This window comes from Argentina silus (genome assembly GCF_951799395.1).
Source record: "Argentina silus genome assembly, chromosome: 12".
In the NCBI taxonomy this organism is placed as follows: domain Eukaryota; kingdom Metazoa; phylum Chordata; class Actinopteri; order Argentiniformes; family Argentinidae; genus Argentina; species Argentina silus.
Genome location: NC_139666.1, coordinates 3,684,760 through 3,709,194, shown reverse-complemented (window position 1 = coordinate 3,709,194; position 24,435 = coordinate 3,684,760). Strand labels below are relative to the sequence as shown.

Here is a 24,435-nt window from a genome sequence, read left to right as displayed (position 1 = left end):
GAGAGCGTCATGGGTACATCTCAATCCTCTGAAGGGGTTTCCTTTCCTCGTCTGTCTCATTTCCTTGATCCACACTGACCCAGAGGAAACGGTTAGGTGAAACTTAGCCCACTCCATTTTAGGACATCCTATGTTCTCCCCTGATGAAGTCAGTGTTCAGCCCTCACAGCTTGACTTCTCCACTAAAAAGAAGCTCAAATCAAATTAAAATAAAACGGCCTCACCCAAAACAAACTTGGGTGGTTAAAAAAAAATCTGAAATAGGCAGTCCACACTCCTTTTTGAGTTCCTTAACTTCTCCATGGGCTTCATGCCTTGTGTGAGGCATATGATATTATTTGAACTCTCAGTGCTCTTTTTTTATTTATTATTATTTTCAATATAATAAAAGGCTCAATTGTAGGGCCACTTTTGTCCTGAATATACAGTAATTAATAATGCAACAGCACATTTTGGTTATTAAATCTTCAGCCAGTAAGGATGTTTTGAGTTTACAGTTTTTGGATCAAAGAGTATTGCTACTTAAATTCACAGATGGTTGTATTCTGGCATGATTTGATAATTAGTGTGCAAATCATGCAAAACTAGTGCAACACCAGTTTACAGTGTGCAAATCGTTCTTAGGAGTAAAGAAAAAGTCTATCTGTGAAATAGTCTTTTTGACATTTAGCTTTTGCCTTATCCGAAATGACCCATGTCCATGCCAGGTCCACTGCCTCTCTGGAGTATCATCTGCCCCCATATGCTACATGGCTATATACAATGGGCATGAAGATTAAAATAAGCATAACATCTTCCCCCGATTCTCCTGTTTAGTGCCTGCTGAGCACAATTCAGCTATTTTCAGTGGTACTGTAAGGATGATCATTATTTTTTTGTTTATATACCAAAGCAATGTTTTGGCTTTTCAGGGGAAGCAGTACAGGATTTGAGGAATATACAATAGGCGCTCCAATTCAGTCAAACCCACCACAGCTCGTTTATTAAGTGTCTTGTTTACAAACTACTACCTGTGTTCCCAAACATCACATGCTGAAAACTGGAAGCATCTACTTCTAACTACTTTAACAGTACCCATATCCACTCTGTGATTTTACTTGGCCACGGGGGAAAATAGCTATTGTGTAAATTCTGCAATGCAATTCAATTCAGAGCACAGTTCAACAAGCCAGGAGAAAAAATGTCATGCCAACAACTCTACATTCATTCAACATCAACATGTGGTTGGTCACCATAGAAACAAAGGGTCTGACAGGAGGGACAAGTAACACAACCCTTGTGCCCGAGGTGAAAAACTGAAAACTCACTTTGGCACCAACACATACGCCAGGCACCCGGTGTGGGATTCTGCGCTGTAATTAAATGGATCCAATTAAAATCCCTCTGATAGGAATTTATCTCCTCGGCTATAACAAGCACCCAGGGGACCTCTGACAAGAGACAAGGGGATAAAAGTGGAGCAAGGCACTGTTTTCTCTCCGTCTCAGCCCCCCGTCAGAAACCTGATGTTTAGGATGCACACCAGCGCACGGCGGCGCGCAACAGTACATTATCAAGGCAAAGGGTCGCAGGGTCACGCGCATCATCCTGGGGATCCAGTGTTATTTTTCCAAGAATATCCCCCCATTGATGATTGATGAAGGCCTTGTTTTTTAAACATGTTGTCTGGAGTGGCGCCTTCCTTCCTCCACATAGAAATCGGAGGACGGGCTCATTGTAATGCCTGGAACGGAATGAGGAATGGCTTCAAACATCGTTCCTCATTCCATTCCATGTATTACAATGAGGCCGTCCTCTGATTCCTGCCTCCGCTGGTTTCTACTAATGCACTGTCTACCTCCCACCTGAACCTGTCCATCAGTGTCACAGACAGGGGTTAATCTAACCCAGGGGTCTCAAACTGCCAGCCCAGGGGCCGAATGGAGCTGGCGACCTGCCTTCTGCTGGCCCCCAGACCGATATGGAAATCAGGCTCACCAGAGAATTTTCTCCTTCTCCTTCCAATATGCAAAACTGAATACAGTGGCATTGGTCAGGCTTAAAGGCATAGCCACAGACAACAGACTGGCATTGGTCAGGCTTAAAGGCATAGCCACAGACAACAGACTGGCATTGGTCAGGCTTAAAGGCATAGCCACAGACAACAGACTGGCATTGGTCAGGCTTAAAGGCATAGCCACAGACAACAGACTGGCATTGGTCAGACTTAAAGGCATAGCCACAGACAACAGACTGGCATTGGTCAGGCTTAAAGGCATAGCCACAGACAACAGACTGGCGTTGGTCAGGCTTAAAGGCATAGCCACAGACAACAGACTGTGGATATGTGTTGAGTAGTAAAGGAAAGGTGGAGTTCATGGAAATGCAATCAGTCAAATCAAGTAATCTGCAATCAGAATGTTGCTAATATCAAGCAGCCCCCTGTAATCAGAATTGTCACTATTCAATGACACACACAGAGAGCAGTAGAAAAATGGCCTCCCATCAGCATGGCAAGACAGATGTCGGCCTCCAAGCAATTTGAGTTAAAGACCCTTGGTCTAAACTCTGTAACTTTCCCGCTCGTCATTATTTACGATTAAGTCATTATTCATTCCAACTTGTTGTCCAGAAGTGGTTGCCTATAATCTACAGATAGACAGCTCTGAAAACTCACCTGCTGAACCTATAAACCTCTACTGGCCGACATCCATCCTCCAAGGTTTGGCAGGGCCGGCTGGGATGGAAAAATAATCAGATGTGGTGGCACTTACTGAGTGTTGGACAAGAAGCAAAAGAAGGATAAAAAGAAAACCTCAAATGTGACACTAAAGAACGCCTCATACTCTTCCTCCCTGTTCTCCATTGGCTTTCCAGGCCATGGGGGCACATACAATTCCAGTGGACTGTCTCCAAGAACAACATTATAGAAGGCAATGAAGGAACATGCCAGGACAAATGGATTTGCAGGCACAGCTTGACATCCCTATGAAACAGAGTTTGTCTGTTAGCCTGATCTAAGACACAAACCAGAGGTAGAAAAGCACCATCAACTACCACAGAAGCAGAAAAGCAGCATCAATACCACAGAGGCAGGAAAGTACCATCAATACCACAGAGGCAGGAAAGTACCATCAATAACACAGAGGCAGGAAAGCATAGACGATGCATTGCTCTGGAGCAACGAAAGTAAGGTGACTTCACTGGGTTCTAGCTTCGCTATCACAGTGAATGCCTTGATTGCCAACTCACATCTAGCCTAAGTCCCAGGTACAGTCCCAGGTACAGGCCCAGGTACAGTCCCGGGTACAGGCCCAGGTACAGTCCCAGGTACGGGCTCGGAAAATGACACACAGTAAGCAATTTAGTAAGAGCTCCTCCTCACTCTCTGGCTGGGTTGATGCTATGCCACATTTCTTAGGTAGACTCAGCGATATGACCATCACCATGAGAAGTGTGGTTGCTTCAGAAATGTTCCAGCTTCACCCAAGCAAGACGTTGAACTTGTTAGCGATTCCATGGGCTTCTGCGCGCAGCAATGTCATGTGATGGCCACATGACAAAAAGGCTGGCGAGTGGATTGTCTTGCTTTACGCCAGCTATGTGTTCCGGCAGTCACCCCGTTATTAAGTAGCTACATTCTATCACTGATCCTACCTTTAGGATCCAGAGCTCCATTTGGAATTGTGAAGAAGACCTTTGAAAGACCAGGAAGGAGATGGCAGGTCTCTGGCTCTCGAACCATGGTCAAACTGATGCCATTACAAGAGGATAAACTTAACAGTTATGTTCAGCCCCCCCCCCCCCCCCGACACACACACACACACACACACACACACACACACACACACACACACACACACACACACACACACACACACACACACACACACACACACCAAACCATTGAGATTTGCAATCTACATTGAGGATGTGCAATTTGCAGCTGCACTTGTATGCATTTAATACAAGCATCCGAATTAACCCGGGTGAAATTCTTGTCTGAATGACAAAGCACTGTCCCATACTCTATCAGCCCTGACACATATTGAGTGATTGATCAATACTAAGTCATTTGAGTGACCTCTGTTTCCCTAACATTTCATCGTAGTGAATCAAAACAACCCATCCATCTGTTTTTCCGCATGTAAACCGTCTCAGCATATGAAAAGAACCTTTCATTGCCCGATTTGGGTCCCTCCTCCTCTTCATTCTGAATCATCTGGTATTGATAGTGCATTTGCTGAACCATAACATGAGAGGCAATATCAATATATAAAGATAAACAGCCCATGTTGAAGAGTCACACACAATAGTGGCGACAAGCAATTTTCACCATGGCAACAGAACACATTGTCATCCAAAACGTTAGAATGATTGGTGTGGTTTCTGACTGAAATGAATTCACCTGCTGAAATGCTCATGCTCTTTCAGGCTTCTAAATCAATATAACTCTGAAAACTGTGTTTTGCATCATTATGTGAATTATTTATGCTTGAGGCATTGTGTACAGTCCATAATGGGATTACTGTATCAAGCTGGTGGAAGATTTGATGGCTCAAAACAGTGTTATTCATTTGTTTGAACATAACGAGATGAAATGCATTTCGAAAATGAATTCTGTATCTGAAACAATAGAAGAGAAATGTATTTCTCAGTAGCTTTCTCTTTCTCAGACAAGCTCTTTGGCTAGACTCACGTCAGATCTGACGAGAGCGAGGTAGCGAGGGAGGGACAGATAGAGAGAGAGAGAGAGAGAGAGAGAGAGAGAGAGAGAGAGGTAGCGAGGGAGGGAGAGATAGAGATAGAGAGAGAGAGAGAGAGAGAGAGAGAGGGAGGGAGAGATAGAGAGAGAGAGAGAGAGAGAGGTAGAGAGAGAGAGAGAGAGAGAGAGAGAGAGAGAGAGAGAGAGGTAGCGAGGGAGGGAGAGATAGAGAGAGAGAGAGAGAGAGAGAGAGAGAATGAAAAACAACCTCTGCACAGGAGCACTAGGTCAAAATAAAGCCCTGAGTTAGCTAATGAAATCAACGTCAGAGAGGGAGGGGGAGGGAGAAACTGGTGTGTTTGTGTGAGGTGGAAGGGGGTAGTGGCAAGCAGTATATAGGTTTGGGAGGGGGATATGGTGTGTGTGTGTGTGTGTGTGTGTGTGTGTGTGTGTGTGTGTGTGTGTGTGCGTGTGTGCGTGTGTGTGTGTGTGTGCGCGCGCGCGTGTGTGTGTGTGTGTATGTGCCGACTACAAGGGCGAAAGCAGCTGAGGGATGAGGAAGAAAGCGTTGCTGCTATTTTTATCTGCTCAATCGCCACGGGGGAACAGCCACCATCTGCACCAAGCGGGCCGAGGAGCTGGCGAAGCACCACAAAGTCCTCCCACGAACCAACCACCAGACCCCAATGAGAGACGAGCGTTTACAACCAGCCCCAACAGACTCACAAAGCCTCGTGTCCCTGAGTGACGGGGTGACAAGAGTGAGCCAGGACACACACAGTCAGTAGAGAAGAGGGATCTTTAGTTCTATTTGGGGAAGAAAAAAAAACAGTGTTTCCCCAAATCCAGTGCAAACGACTGGGTCAATGCACTGCAGGTCTGCCTTTGGACACGAAACTATAGGGTAGGAGAAAGAGGACTGAGACATTGGTTCTAGACTATTGTAACTCAGCACATGCATTTTTACATTTATGGCATTTAGCAGACGCCTTTGTCCAAAGCGACTTACAACAAATACATTTGTTTAAGTAAGTGAATCATCTATCCGTCAGTCATCATAAGAAAAAGTAATCTATGGTAGGACCAGGGGCCATTGGCAGTCATGCTAGAAGAAGATTATTATTATTTTATTTTATTTTATTTTTTTACAGGAGAGAAACTTGTACAGGGGGGTGGTGGGGATGAAGAGGTCTTTAGGAAGGACAGTTAAGATGTAGCTTGAAGAGATGGGTCTTCAATCTACGGCGGAAGACACACACACACACACACACACACACACACACACACACACACAGCTACTCTGAGGAGGACGGAGCCTAAAACATAACATAATAACATTTTGCCAACAAACATAATCAGATGTTGTGTGTGTAACCACATGCCAGCATTCTCCTTTCGTGACCTACGAAACAGCAGCAACCTCCATCCTACGCCACAATACCATTCCAGCATCCACTGTACCGCTGCTTTTGGTCCCACTTGCATGGGACTATTTATACCGCCCTGATGCTAAAAATAGTGCCACCCCCCTTGATGCACGGCCCCCCGCAACTCCTCTGTAGCACAGAGCTGCAGTGCGCCGGGCAGACGCTGCTGCATGTGTGCAGCACAGCGGGAACAGGATGATGGATACATGGCTATGCAGGGTTCTCAAAGCAGGTTGCAGTGCCCTTAACTCGAGCATAGAAGAAATGAGGATAGGGGAGAGCACGGGCACCCCCCAAAACGCCTATCTTTCGTTATCTTCTAACACCGTGGTTCCTACACAAGGCTGTTTTGGAGAATGTTTGATTTGCAATGTTTGGGATATGTGGTTTTATCTTAGATATCCATGTTGCAAAGGGTTGGCAAACCTTACGCTGGCCTGGTGTCCCCCGGAATTACCCTTTATTAGTGAACAGTGAAGCAGTTCTGGGAGTTTTCCTAATGCCTGAATGAAAATGTTAGCAATGTTGAACACCTTTTAGAATCTCCAGGAATGAGGTAGGTCTGAGTAGGCAAGCCTGTCGTTACACTGAGCTGAGTGACTGCCTCTTAATTACCAGCGCGCAGAGAATCAAAAGCAGTCAAATTGCAAAAAAAGGGAATGGCATTCTTCCCTCCCATCTCTCTCAACACAGGAACTGTGCAGTGCCCCCCAAATCCACCTCCTCTCCCTCTAGTCACACAACACGACTGGAAGACCGTAGCCAAGATATCCATTCAACCTCAACACAATCAACCAGGATGACAGATCTTCCGAGCCAGCTTCTCCATGGCCTTTATTCTCTTCTCATCGTTTTACGTGGACAGGGATGAGAGAGAACGACGCTTTGGCTCTTTTTTCGTAGGGAAGCCCTTCATTACCTTTGTTAGGACAGATTTGTCTTCCGTTTTCTCCTTCCCTCCGTATGGCTACCTATAGATTCCTCCCCCCCTCCATCTTTCCTCTCTCTCTCTCTCTCTCTCTCTCTCTCTCTCTCTCTCTCTCTCTGAGCCAGGGATATGAGATTGTTTTACCATGGTTGTTTATTCTCTAAACTCGCTCGAGAGGTACTTGGAACCAAAGAAAACACTGCATTGGTATAAAGTGACTGGACATAATTGGCACAGGATGTCACTCAGTCTACAGCAGAGACAGGATAAAGAAGGACAGCAAAAGCTTCTACGTTTTCAACACATGGCAATCTGTGGCTGACAGATTGTGGCAAATGGATTGGAGAGCACTGAGATACAGAAAATACTGCATTGGCTATTTTAGTGTGTGCAAGTCCAACGTCAAGCTCTGTCGATGTGACCCTGATCGGCCGTTTTCTTTGGATGCTACTGACATCTAGGGGTGGCAGAAGGAAATATCCATCTTAAAAGCACCATTTATGCACTCTCCAAATTGGTGCGAATTGGACAGAAAAAAGCACACCTCTCCATGGCCATGAGCAAATTGCTGGTGCCATTTATTTACATTTTGAAAGTTTGGTGGCCTAAAACGTTTTTCTTGATTGCTTAGATCATGTGAAAGAATGACCGTATACCCTCAATAAGCAAGCCAGGGAAAAACTACTTTTGGCGAAAAGTAAAAAAAATAAAATAGCACAAGGAAATAGTACAATGGTAATAAACTGGGAATGATAAACCGGGAGCTGTGGGCATCTGAAGGTTAGAATTAAAATGTGAATAAATAATTGATTCAATTATATGCCTAAATCCAGTACAAGCAATAATAAGAAACTATGTATATACAATGCCCTCCTTTATTGGGACAGTGAACATTGTTTTCTTCCTTTGGCTCTGTACTTCAAAAGCTTCAATTTGAAATCAAACAATTTTGCAGCTGACTACCGGTATGTAGAAAAAGTTGTTTTTAAATGGTGAAACCAAAAGCTGACAATGTGTACTCTTGGATTATAGAGCCAAAAGAAGAACAATGCGTCACTATCCAAATACTTGGAGGGCATTATTTACTGTATACTGTATATACAGTGCCTATAGAAAGTCTTTCAAAGTGTTCACATTTTGTTGCCGCAGAGCCTGAAATCGAGTTTTTCCCCACTAATCTACACTGCCTACTGGACACTTTCAAAGTGAAAGAAAAATTTAAAACAGTGAATTTACATTCAAAAATGTATTAAAAATGAAAAACAGAGAAGTTTGCAAAAGTCTCAAATGCAAATTACTCAACAAGTTGAATTGGGTATATATAACATTTAAAAAGGAAATTGATCAAAACAAAAAAAACAAGAAACATAAATCAGCCATTGAAACTCTTCATTCAACAATGAAGTCTCCATGTATTGGAGCATGAGATGTGGATGCTGATGCAAACTACTGCTTGATTTCCCACTGCCTGTCCCTGTAGAAGAACCCTTACGGAACACTTTCAAGTCCCACGTAGAACCCTCTGTGAAGAGTAGGTGCTCCAGTAGATGGTGCCAGGGTAACAGTTACTATATGTAAACTTTGGAGCAGCCTATTTGAACAGTGAGGTTAGTGGTGCTTTTGAAGTAGAAAATGGTGGAACCAAAATCATACATTGTAAGTGAAACCTAATGTGAAAAAAACATGTTAGCTCTCTTTTTCTGATGATTAATGAATCTAATTTATGCAATGCAATTAACAGCTTTGTATGACAAAGCAGGTGAAATGTAGGAAACACATCTATTAATAAAGGTGATATTCTAGCCTGATGTGGCCAAAGAAGACTAACTGTTATAAGATAATTCAGTGTGAAGGATACACGTCAAACTGTGCTTAAAACTGTACGCAGGGTTACATGAATATCTTATTAAAACCATATCTATGTGTTCACCTCTCCTGTCACTAACATAACTCACAACTTCACATAATTGGCATGAATAGCTGTCTTCATGCTGGTCAAGATTTGGTCACAATTTGTATTCTTGTTTTGTAAGCTTGAGCAACCATCCCTCTGTACTGGATCTGGTGTGTTGTAATCTGAAGATGCCGAAGCGTCACTTTAATCTATCTTTTGTCTGTTGATCATGGTAACCATCGCAGTGGTCATCTCTTCCTATTGTCATTTCAATCATACCGTAGAAAAACATTGTAAGTCCTTTAGACATCCTCAAAGTCTTGTTTCATATTAGCCCAAACTCAGTTTCATATTAGCCCTTGCTTAAAACGATTGAGTGCCCGAAATGCTTTTAAAATATACAATAGAACAGAGGGGGTTGGCTCTCTTGTTAGGCCATACTATTCCTTTGTTGTTTTGTGCAACCAAAAACACATATTCTATCTCAGAATCCCGCCCACATGAATTCAGCCGTTATGTGAAAAACTTAAAGAGGAAGGTGTTCACTGGAGTTGATAAATGTGTTATGCGGCTAAAGCCGTGTTATGCGGCTACTTCCGTTTTGTCACCTTCCTGTGGGCTGTGCCTCAAAAAATGTTAGTTTTGATCTTCTACAGCAGTCGTCTCCCACACACCCCTGATAGTGAGTTGAAGGTTACATGGGATGAGCAGCATCTTGACTCTAGTGAGTACTCTCCTAACTGTGTCATTTCAATAGTTGTAATAGTTTGTTTTGGTGCAATGGCTGTTTAATTGACCTTTTCACGACGCAATTGAACTATAATAACTTGGTTTGAAGTCTCTAGATAAAGCAGATCAAGCGATAGATGAGGAAGGAATAGCTAGACATGGATATATGCTTTTTGTATGCTTGCTCAGTTGGCTGGAAGTCTTATCATTTTTACATGTGATATTTACACTGTGAGTCAGTTTCACAAGCTCAATAAGTCATTGCTCCTTACACACTGTTGTATTGAACTCTTGTGTCTGTGGGTTAGGTAGGCTACTACTGTGCATAGGTAATTATTATAGGGGTTAGGGGTTCATGAGATAGTATATAGCAATGTACAGTTGGTGATGTTGAAGTTGATGGTAGTAGATGGTAGCTGATATTTGGCCAGTCAGCTACTTTACCTGGTTGAAAACGCATTGAAAAGGATAATTTATTGTCCATAAGCCACCTATTTTTTTATTTTTTTTAAAGTAGTTTATATTAAATTGCCTCTTACTAAGTAAATAGTAAACAGTAGTAATTAAAAATGTCTTAAGCAGCTATGCTTGTAAAAGATTATTTCATCTCCCTGCTTCTCTCATATCGTACCAGTTTATATATTTCATATCATACAGTATAATATTATTGGTAAGTTCGTCTTTTCATATGTCTGCGTTGGGTTTTACAGTATCAATGTAGTTTTAATACAAATTACTCGTTATTTGTGTTGTTCAGTTAGTTCCTCTCACAAAAGTGGAAGTGTCTAACCCTGGCACCCAAAAAGGTCGTGGTCATGTCTGTGATAAAGAAAACTTTAAACCACATGAAGCACCTGACACATATAACCATGTAAGGTTGTGACACAGGCAGGTCACTTGGGTGGTGCCTAATTGATGCCCCATGTATAAATTGATGCCCTCATATATAATGAAGCCTTCACACAACCTTTATAAATCCCATACCCTCTTAAGCTTTATGCCCTATTTGACTAATTTCCACCTAAAAAACAGACCCAAACTAAACTGCTCATAACATTAGAAATATGACGATCAGATGCAAAAGCAGGATGCCATTTGAAAGGTAACACCTTGAAGTGTTGTGTGGATCTGCTCAGATCATAGTTCAGAATAACGTACTACACGTGACAAGGAGATAAAATAAAGAATAATCTAATTAATACTGAAATTAAAGCAGAATTTGGGCCCAATTATGGGCCCGTCCAGTTTAAGAGGATATTCTGTAACATAGATGCCTCACAAACAATGTATAGACCAGCAGAGTAGGCCTATGACAAAGCATCGAATGTAAGGGAGTGTAATAACATCCCTTATTATGGTATAATGTGCTTATAACTTATTTGTGAAGCATCTATGTAGGCCACAAAGTATTTATGAAAGCTTGAGTGTGCCTTTGTAAGAAACTATACAGCACCCTGTCAATAGTGGGACCTGTATAACCACCAGAAGTCCCACACAATGGAATGTTGACCAATTGCTTAGGAAATACCAATTGAATAGCAGTCGTGTATAGCAAATATTTGTTTAATGTAGAACTATGCATGAAGGTGCTTCGAAGATCAGTATAAGAAGAACCCTGATGGTAGAGGCCACAAGTTTGTGAAAGTTCACGGGTCTAGTGATGTTGTGGGATAGCTGTTGAGAATTGCATGGTGGCCTTTAATTCTGATTGTATCAGAGACTTAATGTAATCAACAGTAAACATGAGCTTTTTCTGGTTCTAACACTCTCCACTATCTTCTGACACCAGGAAATGAATCAGGGTGTGTCTCTCAAAATCTTTATGCTTCTGCTGGTTGGTCATGATGGTAAGTTACCCAAATGAAGTGCTTTAGTCACAACTAAATACTTTTAAACAACATATGGTTTTAAATTTAAAAAATCTGTATATTGACAATCATTTATTGTGTGTGTGTGTGTGTGTGTGTGTGTGTGTGTGTGTGTGTGTTTTCTCCTTCCTCCCCAGTCCTGTCAGAGGAGGTATGCTCCAAACGGGTAATCAACTCATGCAACGACTGCATCACATCAGGACCATACTGTGTGTGGTGCAAAAAACTGGTGAGGAGATATACTGTGTGCGTGTGTGTGTGTGTGTGTGTGTGTGTGTGTGTGTGTGTGTGTGCGGGTGTGTGTGTGTGTGTGTGTGTGTGTGTGTGTGTGTGTGTGTGTGTGCGGGTGTGTGTGTGTGTGTGTGTGTGTGTGTGTGTGTGTGTGTGGGTGTGTGTGCGTGTGCGTGTGTGTGTGTGTGTGTGTGTGTGTGTACGTGTGTGTGTGTGTGTGTGTGTGCGTGTGTGTGTGTGTGTAACAGTGCTAAAAGTAGCGACAATATAGATATACAGATAAATGTCTATAGCTAGGTGTGAATGCTAACTGCTTTGCTTTCAGTGTACATTGCTGTGTGGGTGTGCTGGAAGTGTTGGAGGTCTTAACATTGTCGGTGTCTATGGAAAGCGGTGTATCAACACCTGAGAATAAGCATGACAGTATTGAGCCACACTATGTGGGTGGGTGTACTGGCAGTTATGGGAATATGGTCACATTTATTTTAATATGTAGTATAGAGTTAGATTATCTTTCTGTAGATGTTCAATTAGCTATGTAATGACTAGCTCCATGTATGAAGTGTCAACTGCAACATCTACTGCTAAAGATGAAGAAATGCTGTTCAATTTGAAGTCACAAGTTAATGTTAATGAATCTCATGATAGTTTGGTGACAGTCTGAGTACATACAAATCATCTGTAGGGGAGTTCACACGTGCAGTGAAACCCTTCTGGCTGGAAAACCTTGGTCAGAACCACATAGCATTAAAAAAAATAGCATAAAACTAAACTTTTACAAAAATAAGTATCACAAATCTATTTTCAGGGCCAAAACACACTATTCACTGTTGTTGAGTGTGCTATCATGGTCATAGCCTTTGCAAATATTTGAAATGTACATAAAGGAACCCTCAGAACCTAAACTTCTGTTCCCCATACTCTCAGAACTTCACCAATCCTAAACTTCTGTTCCCTGTACTCTCAGAACTTCACCACCTAAAACTCTGTTCCCTGTACTCAAAGAACTTCACCAATCCTAAACTTCTGTTCCCTGTACTCTCAGAACTTCACCACCTAAAACTCTGTTCCCTGTACTCTCAGAACTTCACCAATCCTAAACTTCTGTTCCCTGTACTCTCAGAACTTCACCAATCCTAAACTTCTGTTCCCTGTACTCTCAGAACTTCACCACCTAAACCTCTGTTCCCTGTACTCTCAGAACTTCACCAACCCAGGGGAGCCGGATGCGGCTCGCTGTGACACCAGGGCTAAACTGATGGAGAGGGGCTGCATGGAAGGAGACATCATATCTCCTAAAAACGTGTTTCAATTTGTGCGCAACCAGCCTCTGTCCCGTGCAGTTACCCAGACGGATCCCATCCAGCTGCAACCTCAGGAGGTCAGGCTGAAGCTCCGACCTGGTCAGTGGAATTAATCATGAGTGAAAGGTCTCAAAAAGGTGGCATTGGTTTGAAAAGAGACAGAACACATTTGAGCATAGTCTGAAGTCAATATATGATTGAATTACCTTAAAATGGAGAGCAAATGGTCTGCGTGTCATCATACCACCTTGTGACTTTTGTCTATGTTCATCTTTGTTAATGTTGATGTTGAAATATAATTGTTGTTGACTTTCAGGACTGCCTCGAGAGTTTAAAGTCTCATTTCGGAGAGTTGAGGGCTATCCCGTTGATCTGTACTACCTGATGGACCTCTCCTACTCCATGGAGGATGATCTGAGAAACATCAAGGCATTGGGAACCGACCTGTTTGCAGCTCTGAGCCGCATCACCACTGAAGGCAGAATAGGTGACATCATCTTGGACTGCCATCCATTCCCGATGGGAGACTTTGGATGTCACTTATTCAATCTCATCTGACTGCCTTTTTCTCTTTTTGAACAGGTTTCGGCTCTTTCGTTGACAAGACTGTCCTGCCCTTCACCAACACCAACAAAGAGAAGCTGGAGAAGCCTTGCGAAGAAAAGGAGCAGTTCTGCCAGCCTGCTTTTGGCTACAGACACGTCCTCAACATGACAAAGAACATAAAGGAGTTTACGGATGAAGTGAAAAAGCAGTTTATCTCTGGGAACTTGGACACCCCTGAGGGAAGCCTTGATGCTATTATGCAGGCTGCAGTCTGTGGGGTAAGAGCCTAGGAAAGTCCAGAGTCACACCACAGATGGGGAGGGATGCTGGTCATTAACTGGGGAGCTGCATCGGAGTAGCAAATGAGGAAGCAGTTGACTTCTGCAACAGTCATTTTGCACAAAATTCGTGTGTCTGTCCTTTTTTTCCCCAACAGCATTGCAGTTTCATTATGAGTACTTGATAACACGTTATTTGAAGGGGCGTGCATAAGGCGAACATACCACCTACTGTATGTACATCAGGACTACATGGCACCTGACATAAACATGAATAGGTATTTTCTAATGGACATTCCAGCTGTCATTAGGAACATGTATTAAACAAATAGCACCTTGTAAAGGTTTAGTGAAGCATCCATGAACTATATATAGGAAATACAGGTCCTGACATCTGGCACTTTGCCAAATGTACAGTAGCATAACCCTTTTCCCCAAGTTTAAAATGAAAAAATATAATGTCCAAATAAAGTACTCATGCTTAGTATTTGGTTGACAATCCTTTCTATGCAATAACTGCCTGAAGTCTGCGACCTATTGACCCCACCAGACGCTGGGCATATTCTGTGGTGATGCTCTGCCAGGCCTGTACTGCAGCCATCTTCAGTTGTTGTTTTGAGATGTATTGTACAGTATTGTACAGTACACCGAGTATACCGGGTAATGAAAGGCAGTTCAAATACAACTACATGTTTACGAGGCATACATTTTATACAAGAGACCCCAAAGCTGTGGACCTGAAAGTGGGGGTAGTTAACAATATCCTTCCTTTCCACCATTCAAGTGGCAGATAACAGTTTCAGAGGTGTCGCTGAGGCCAGTTATTCATTGTTCCCATATGGCGACTAGACAGACCTGTTTGATAGCATTATAGTCAAATTTCATTACACCCATAACAGCAGTTTAAATGTCAGGGCTTTGTTTTCTGTTGCCAATGACAAAACAAAGGAGCTTTTCCTTACCGTGATGCAGTTCTGTCTGGATACTTTACTATTTTTCCACAGGACAGAATTGGTTGGAGGAGTAGCAGCACTCGGCTGATCGTGCTGACCACTGATGCCGGCTTCCACATGGCAGGGGATGGCAAGCTGGCCGGAATACTGGAGCCAAACGATGAGAAGTGCCACATGCTGAACGAGTTGTACTCCAAGAGCAATGACATGGTATGTGATGGCAGAGCCAGTTATGTTCACAGGAACATTTCAGATCAGACTGGTTGATCCCCAGCAGAGCTTTTATATGTGGTATTCAGGTAACTGTACCAGCTGAAACAGAGCTGTAAAATGAAGGGTTACCTGTACAGATAGGATGGAATAGTATGGTACTGTACATTATATAGTATGTGTAGTTGAGTATAGGTGAATGATATCATTGAGGAATTGCAGGCATTTGCTTAAATAAAGACCTTAATTCAAATCACATTAAAATTATTGTCTCTGTGAAGGACTACCCATCTGTTGGTCAAGTAGCTACACAGCTGGCAAAGAACAACATTCAGCCTATCTTTGCTGTGACAGAGAACGTGGAGCAGGTATACAGGGTAAGTGGACTCTTTCTTCATTTCTTCTGTCTGTCTACCTGCCTCTGTCTGTCTGTTTGTAACAATTATTATAATACATGTTAATGTTATTCTAATTATTACTTTGATTACAGGAACTAAAAGAAATGATTCCCAAGTCTGAAGTGGGAGTGTTGTCAGGCGACTCAAAAAACGTAGTTGAACTGATTGAAAGTGCCTACAATGTAAGTCATGCTCTGTCAAAAAGAAACTCTTTTGGGAAGAGTGTAGTAGTTCAAGTATATGATATCAGTAAGCATTTTGATTGGAATGGTTACTTCCTCATGATGTCATGACGGTGTGAACCCTAAGGTTGTTTTTTGTGCCTCCTCAGAGACTGTCCTCCAAAGTCACTGTGACGCATGACGATCTCCCAGACAATGTGAGAGTCACGTACACTCCAAACTGTCCAGGAAAGGGACCCCCGGGGGACATAGGAGTCTGTGACAATGTGGGTGTGGGAGATGAGGTAAGACCTGAGTCACGTCCCATTCCATATCAAAAAGAAAGATATGTGAAAATACAAGAAGCATACGTAACAACTGTTCAAAATGCATTTTCATGATATCTTTAATGTTTCAGATAAAGCAATACATTTTCCTCTTAGGTGTCTTTCAACGTAATGGTAACAGCTGATGAATGTATGGAGGAGACGTCGTTTCTCATTGGCCCCTTGGGCATCAAAGACAAGTTGAAGGTCGTCGTGTCAACCCGCTGTGAGTGTGAGTGTGACGACCCCATTGATAGAAGCCACCCAGACTGCAACGGAAAAGGCATGGTCAGGTGTGGAATGTGCAGGTAAGTCAGGCATTTGCAGCGAGGAACAAAATAGCAATGATCTCTGCAATGAAGCCCTTCATTCTGGATTATTGTATGCATCAAAATCGTATGGAGCTAATTGTTTCTAATGGGGCTCACGTTTACGGACAATAGATACATAATACAGCGATCTGTTTTCCTTGTCCATTTTTGGTTGTACAGCTGAAACACGTAAAAGTTGGAGTATAAAAAGAAATACAGTAACATCTTTACAAAAAAAAGATCAATACCATGATGCTTTTGCCTCCCATCTCTGCGCAGTTGCAACGGAGGCTTTGTGGGGCAGAAGTGCGAATGCTCCATCGGGGAGAAGGACGAGAGTTCTCTGAGGTTGGAGTGCAGACGGGACAACGGCACGGAGTGTGAGGGACGAGGGGACTGTGTGTGTGGCAGGTGCCAGTGCCACACCATGGAGGGCGGCAGCCCCTACTACGGTACCCACTGCGAGTGTGACGACGAACACTGCGAGAGGTTCCAGAACAAGCTGTGTGGAGGTAGAGTCCCATGCAACGTATGAAAATGATGTTGGTTTTTTTTAAAGAGTTATTTTTTGAGTGGGGCCCACTTTTATATTTATTGGATAGAGATAGGAAAGTGTCAGCAGGGCATGGGCCGGATGCAAACCCATGCCAACATGGGCATACGTGTGCACTGTAGGTCATGGCGCTAGACCACTGGACCACCCCAGGTCATGGTGCTAGACCACTGGACCACCTCAGGCCACAGAAAATATTGTTGAGAGCGCTGGCAGTCGCCCCCTTCTGTTGACCCCTTAGCTGCTGGAAATAACTAACTAACCCCGAACAGCGACTTATGAACTGTCTGGCTCGATCGACTACAAGCAACAAAACCACGAACTAACCCTTTGAAGGTTCTGATGCGAGGTCTCTCCTCTGTCCAAAGGGAATGGAAAGTGTCGTTGTGGCGACTGCGAGTGCAGCCCAGGATACGAAGGCACCGCCTGCCAGTGCAAGAAGTCTGACGAGCAGTGTCGTACCCCGAGCGGGACGGTGTGCAGCGGCAGGGGCAAGTGCTCGTGTAACCAGTGCGAGTGTAACGAAGGCTACCAACGCCCCTACTGTCTGGAATGCCTCGCATGCGCCTCCCCCTGCAAGACCAAGTGGTAAGAGGCTCTGCTTGCCTACTCATTTACACAATGTACACACTGGCCCATTGAGTACATTTTGGGGGACATCTTGACTCCTCCAGCTGGCCTACTAGAGGACTAGGTGGAGTTATTATCGTATTGCTATCAACCTACTAGAGGACTAGGTGGAGTTATTCTCATATTGCTGATACCTCTTGAGTACATTCAGCGCTGTGTTTGTGTTGGAGTTTGTGTCTCACTCTCTGCCTCTCATACTTGTCCTTGCAGGAAATGCATCGAGTGTCTTGGCTTCCAGACCGGCCCGTTCAGTAAGAACTGCTCAGAGGCTTGTACTAGTATTCATCAGTATGAGAAGGTGGAGACCTTGCCCATCAATAAGCCATGCAAAGAGAAGGATGCAGAGAATTGCTGGGTGTATTTTTCCATTCAACAGTTGGATGGAGTGGACAACTACACAGCCCAGATTAAATCAGCCCGAGGTAAGATTCATTATGCATCAAAAACTGTGAGTGGGTGCTGCAAACCTACCCAGTCAGCAGAGAAATTACTGCCCAGATCTGGCCCATGTCTGTTTTCTACCGGCATCAGGATGTGGCCCAAAACCACTTTGTTCCCCGGGCCAGAAGTCGGCTGGCTCTGGCTGCCATTTCTTAGCCTTATCTTGCCATGAAAATGCCAGACCTTTGCCTGTATGCGGATGTGACCCAGCTATCACTTAAATAAAGTAATGGTCCAGATATGGGCCAGGTCTGGTTGCTTAAGGCTCATAAATGTGTTTGTGGTACTTTTTTGGAAGTCAGAGGAAGCTGACAAGTTTGCATCCTTTAGTTTCTTCAAATATATTCTATAAAACATAGATTTTGTATCAGTCCAGTATTTTTTAAATGTCTTAGTCTGGTACACTGATGATTTGTCTGACGGCTCACAGCTTTTTTTTTTTTTTTCGTCTTTTTCCCTGGCCACACTGGCAAATTCATACAAAACCAAATTAGTCTAGATTTCTTCAAATGGTCTGTATCTTTCACATCTCATCTGGTTTTGATGAGTCTGTCAGTGCTCCACAGTCAAACTCTTCTAAAACAGATTAGATTAATAGATTTCCCCAAATGGTCTGTGTATTTCTAAACAATGTTGTCTCAGTTGGGTTGGGATGTGACATTGGTTGGGATTGTGTACGAGACAATTTCACAGGTGCTTTGAACTCAAATGACCAGTTTTTCCATTTCAAGATGTATCACAGAATGTACGATTCATCTTCTCATTGGCTAGGACTAAATATTGCTATATTGTTCCCAGCAGTGGATCAACATTGCTCAACAAGGGTTAGGGCTAGTCAAGTAAGGGGAGAGGAGGGAGGAACATAGGGCATGAGGGGAGATGTGGAATAGCTTTCACAGAATTAACATTTTCATGGCATTTCTTGGCTAATCCAGTGACCCAGCAACTATGGTAATTTATTTGGCAGGAAGGTATCAGGGCCAGATATCACATCCCAGAGCTGGCCCATGAGCAAAGTGCCAACTCTCACCCAGTACTAGTCAACCACACTAAGACCAAAGATTGGCCAGTATCTACAGGAACCTGTCAGGGCCACATTCCTTATACCAGAGCTGGCTCACGAGCAAAGTTTCAACTCTCACCCAGTACAGGTCCCCCACATTTAAACCAAAAGTGGGCCAGTAATGACAGGAAAGTATCAGGGCCAGTTATCACATCCCAGAGCCGGCCCATGAGAAAAATGCTAACTCTCACTCAGAACTGGTCAACCACACTCAGACCAAAAACGGCCCAAAAATGGCCCATTAACTACAGGAACATATATCACATGTATCACAACAGGCCAGATATCACATCCCAGAGCTGACCAACAGCAAAGTACCAACTCTCAGCCAGGGATAGGCCACCACATTTGGATCAGGTCTGGCCCATACAGTATAATACTTGTTGTTTCCAACATTCAACCGTATGTGCCACGACAAGACCAGATCTGGCTCACAATTGTCTGCTGACTGGGTATTGGCTTTCGAACTATTTCTATTAAAAAAAAATATGAATCTATAGGGAACAAACAAACAACACAAAAAAACAATCATGCTGTCCTGCTCCACGACTACCCAAGCTGACTGCCGTTGGTATCTATCTCTATTGTCTCTAGAGTGCCCTGAGGTACCAAACATCTACGCCATCATTGGAGGATCCATCGCCGGTGTGGCGCTGATTGGCATACTAATACTGTTGCTCATCAAAGGCCTGATCTACGTCAACGACCTGAAGGAGTTCAGGAAGTTTGAGAGTGAGAAGCAGAAATCCAAGTGGGCACCGGTGAGTGACCTTTGCAGGCTAATCTTTTGAATGACTGCTAGCACTAAGAATGGCTGTTCAGCAGTAGGGTTCAATAGTGGGAACCGGGTTCCTGAGATTTCCTGCCGAAACCCATTCCCTGAGATAAATAATTGTGAGAAACCAGCAAATTACAATGCCCTGCGTAAGTAATGGGACAGTGAAGCATTTTTTCTTCTTTTAGCTCTATGCTCAAAAAGTTTGGATTCGAAATTAAACAAAAAGAGAAACTAGAAATTGTCAGCTTTTGATAGTATTTCTGTACATATTGGTTTCACCATTTAGAAATTACAACACTTTTTATACATAGTCCCCCTATTTCAAGGCACTATAAGTAATGGGACAGATTCATATCATGTCCAAATTAAACACGTTTAGAATTTGGTCGACAGTCCTTTCAAGCAATAACTGCATGGTCTGAGACCCATTGCGAGCCCTTCTTCAGCTGTTCTAACCTACCATATCAACTCACACAACATCGCCATGAATTCAAAGCGCACATATTGTTTATGCTGAAACGTTACACATAACCTTGAAATTCAGTTAATACAGTTAATACAATTCAGTCACTTTACCATCTTATTATCCATAACAGTTAAGTGAATAAATAAACAGCAGGTTTACAACAAAGCCACTAGACAACTCTCCTCCGAAATTCAGAATTCTATATGCTTTAAAATGACATTTACAGGTTTTGGCAGGAATCCTGGGTGACCCGGGAGGAAAATGTATTTATTCTTGGGGTGGAAAATTTGTAAAATTATGGGAAAATATGAAATCCTATTCAGCAGCCATGAAAATTCTATTTAAAAAAAGATAGAAAAAAGATAGAAATTCTGAGAAATCAAATGTCAGACAGTGGTTTCTAATCCTGTTCCTGAAGGGCCACATCGTGTGCCATCTGTTGTTCCAACTAAGTGATTAAGAATAAGATGGAAATAAAAACATTTTAATAATTTCCCCTCTCAACAGGCCGATAATCCACTGTTTGAGAAAGCTACCACCACCGTGGCTAACCCTCTCTTCACCGGGGAATAAGCTCAAGAAGATCCTCCTCTAATCTCCATACTGCATATTTCAGAACAAGTAAAGAACAATTCTCAATGCATTACAGAGGTCAGTTTTTCTGGAACAGCCTCCCAGATCATCTAAAAAAGTGCACTAGCATTTATCAATTAAAAAAAAAAAAAAACATAACGAAATATCTCTTGGAGCAACTGTTTTAATATTACTTTTCAATTGATGCCTTTGTATATTATTTTATTTTCATTTAGTCAAAATGTTTTGTTTTCATTAATATGTTTTACTTCTGTCTCACAATGCACATCTTAGACTACCCAACATTTTAGACTAGCCAATAATAACATAACGTTTTGTTTAATTTTATTATTAATATTATATACATTTTCTATTCTTATTCAAGCCTCCTCTACACAAATAGCTTTTTTCTTTTCGTCTTTCATTTGTTATTGGGTGCAAATCCTAAATATAAACAATAAAAATAAGAGCAATTGTCCCAGACATTCCCCTGAATTCAAAGCATGTGTGATAATAGGTTTATTTTTTCTTTCGATCCTCAGTAATGAGTATGCACTGATGTAGACGCTGTTACAATGTTGATAAGTGTATTCTATTTAGTTAGAGCAACAATTATATTTGAAATATCTCAGGAATTGAGAATCACTTACTATTTTCAATTAACACTTTTATTGCATTTCGGTCCCCCTTGATGTTTTGAATGAACTAACCCTGCTATTTAGGCTATCATTTTTTAAATCTTTTACAGTGTATCTCTCTATTGTACAGTGCACTATTACTGAACTTATCATTTGAGGAAATATAATGTAAAGCAAATGAACACTGTTATTTTTGGTTACAAATAAAAAATCTCCCCCTCTTGACTTTATGGACTCCCTAATCTCCCTTTTGAGAAAAGAGAAAAATATGTGCAGTACATGTACTCTCCAGACGTTGGAACACATTTGAATCAATCGTATATCAACAAATCGTACATCTAGTCCTTCTGCTTATTCTGCAGCGCTTCAGGACAGAAAGTGTTTTGAATGAAACTATGGTAGCAAGCAATATGTTGCACTTGGTCAGTTTAGTAGCAGTCCTGTATTTATTTTATTTATTTATATTATTATTTATTTCAACTAGTATTTACCTGATATTTGCTGGTACAGTACTCTCTGGTTCTTTCTTTGAATAATTCACACAATGAGTATTGTATCGTAACAAATTATGTGTTTAATGAAACAAACAAGTAATTCCTAGATGATTATTAATATTGTGTAATTACCATTTTGTTACCATGTAAATACCTGGTAATTTCAGTTTCATATAAAGTGCTGAGATGGTTTGCCATAGTTTTGCTTCAGTTTACATTAGCAGTCTACATTTGGCTACATAACCCAAAGCGCTTTAAAATCCAGCTGATCTGCCTATTGTGTAAGAGACGGAGAGGGAGAGAACGGAAGAGAGAGTCGGGTCTCCTGCGTGTGGGTGTGAAGTATTAACCCCTCGCCTCCACCTCCACCCCCACCCTCACCACACCTCCTCCGAGGCCGGCCTCCACTCTGGAGCGTTCGCACAAAGGGAGAGCTGTGGAGCTGAACTAACCGTGCTGCCGGCCTGCCCAGAGCCTCCGGGTTATGTAAGGGGAGGTAGGTCTGGTAGCCCCGTGGGGCTGCCCACTCAGTGAGGTGGACACAGCCCCATGCTGCTGGCTCTCTCTCTCTCTCTCTCTCTCCAGGCGCTGTAGCACCAGAGCACCAAGGCGCTGGTTAATGAGTTGGTGGAGGCAGAGGGAGAGGCTGGTCACAAGGGGCTGAAGTTCACTGGCAAACAAGCAGGTGTAGAGAGAGAGAGTTACATACCGCTGTCAAGGAGACATACACACGCCTTCCACCTGACACAGGTAGGTGAAAGTAGGGTTTTTACGCACCTGTTTGTTTAGTTTTAGTGACTGTTTCTTTGTGCGATTGGGGCTTGTGGTCCACGCTGGCGTGAAAAGGATGTTTTTCTTGTTAGACGCAGTGGCAAAGTAAAGCAGTTGAACATTGATCTTCCTAAAGACAGTTGGAGTAAAACCCTTAGAACTGATGTGTAAGGGCTTTAGGGCTGTGAGCACGTGTCTGTGTATCAGTGTGTGCACTGTCCTGGGAAGTCTGTGTGAGCCTTTGTGTGAGTACAGCTACATACTGTATGTATGTATGCATGTATGTATGCGTGTGTGTGCACATGTGCGTGTGCGTGTGTGTGTGTGTGTGTGTGCGTGGAGGCTGTGTGTGTGTGTGGAGGCTGTGTTTGTTGGAGTGTCCCTGAAGACCTTTTTCCCTAGCTTTCAATTTTCCCATGCTGTACTTCTCTCTAATCAACGCCATTCAGAGGGGCTCCTGCTCTGAGTTGATGCATGACATCAGTGGAACAAAAGCCGGGCACATTAAGGGCCAAACAACTCTGTACTGTATAGCATTAGTGCATCTCCTCTCTGAGCATCCCCCTCAAATTTAATGGTCCGATTAACTCTCTGAAGCGCCGACTCGTTCGAGGGTTTGGCCCAGGGACTCAGTCATAACCCAGTCCAAGTAACACTGAGTGAGGCCATAGTGGTCCGATTCTCTGGGCCGCATCCTGTAGGACAGTGAGCCCAGTGTAGGACGGTGTGACAGTAAAGTGGGTGGATGAGGGGTAGGGGGTGGGGGTAGGGGGTAGGGGGTAGGGGTAGGGGTAGGGGGTAGGGGTAGGGGGTAGGGGGTAGGGGGTAGGGGTAGGGGGTAGGGGTAGGGGTAGGGGCCTCCGAGAAACAAGAATGGAACGATTTAATATCTAGTTTTGCAGTCGTTTAATATGTCGCCATGGTATGCAGGGAAAGTCAGTATTATTTGTGTGTGTGTGTGTGTGTGTGTGTGTGTGCGCGTGTGTGTGGAGCTGTTACAGGAAACAAAGAGTTAATCGTTTGTGCATTCCAGTCCAGATTTTGGCTTGCCCTCAGGAGACTGGAGTGTTAGTAGAAAATCTGAGGGATTTAAAGGTCCAGGACCGTTATCCGCAAAGCTTTATCGGAGGTTAAATCCGGAAAATGTAACTTAAATCCGGAAAATGTAACTACAACCTACATACTCCCTGTTACAACTAATAAACAATAATACTAAAAAACATACAGGATCTGGTACAAAGCACAGTTATCCCCTTCTTGGCTTGACCCCACCCGGACAGACCTCTGACCTCTACAGTGACGACCCTCTCACTGTATGTAATAAAAAGCAACACACAACCTTTATGTAAGGTACAATCATGTATTACATTATACTGTATTTTCTTTAAATTCGTAATAAAACACGTCTAATGATCCGATAGGGGAGGAGTCACATACGTGACAAGACACGTGAATAAAACGTCGTTAATTAATTCCCCTACATCCCCACTCACATCCAACACTACATTGTTATTTAATGTAGACCTTGCTGACTAGTGTTATACGACCTAAAAAACAACATTGTACATCTCAATATAGACATGTATAGAGGTGGGTAATAAATAAAGAGACAGTTTACCCAAGGTAAACATCACTGCTGTTGCAGAGGACAAACAGATGGGACAGCCATGGAATAAACACTATACTATAGAGTGGAGGGGGTCTAAGAGCAAGATGGCTCTTCTCTGTTCCAGAAAGCACACACACCTGTATGCATATCGCCTCTGCTTTCCATATATGG

At 42.9% G+C, this 24,435-nt stretch overlaps 1 protein-coding gene across 1 annotated transcript; it reads left to right on the top strand.

The window, feature by feature from the left end:
- Positions 1–9,592: 9,592 nt before the first annotated feature.
- On the top strand, positions 9,593–21,615 carry itgb2 (integrin, beta 2). The gene is made up of 16 exons (XM_083681753.1): positions 9,593–9,657; positions 11,452–11,509; positions 11,668–11,759; positions 12,963–13,164; positions 13,382–13,552; positions 13,648–13,889; positions 14,894–15,052; positions 15,334–15,429; positions 15,543–15,632; positions 15,782–15,916; positions 16,055–16,245; positions 16,528–16,760; positions 17,170–17,389; positions 17,642–17,853; positions 19,530–19,696; positions 20,687–21,615. The coding sequence occupies exons 1-16, from the start codon at positions 9,637–9,639 to the stop codon at positions 20,750–20,752; spliced, it is 2,355 nt and encodes a 784-aa protein (XP_083537879.1). The 5' UTR covers positions 9,593–9,636; the 3' UTR covers positions 20,753–21,615.
- The last annotated feature ends 2,820 nt before the right edge of the window (positions 21,616–24,435 follow it).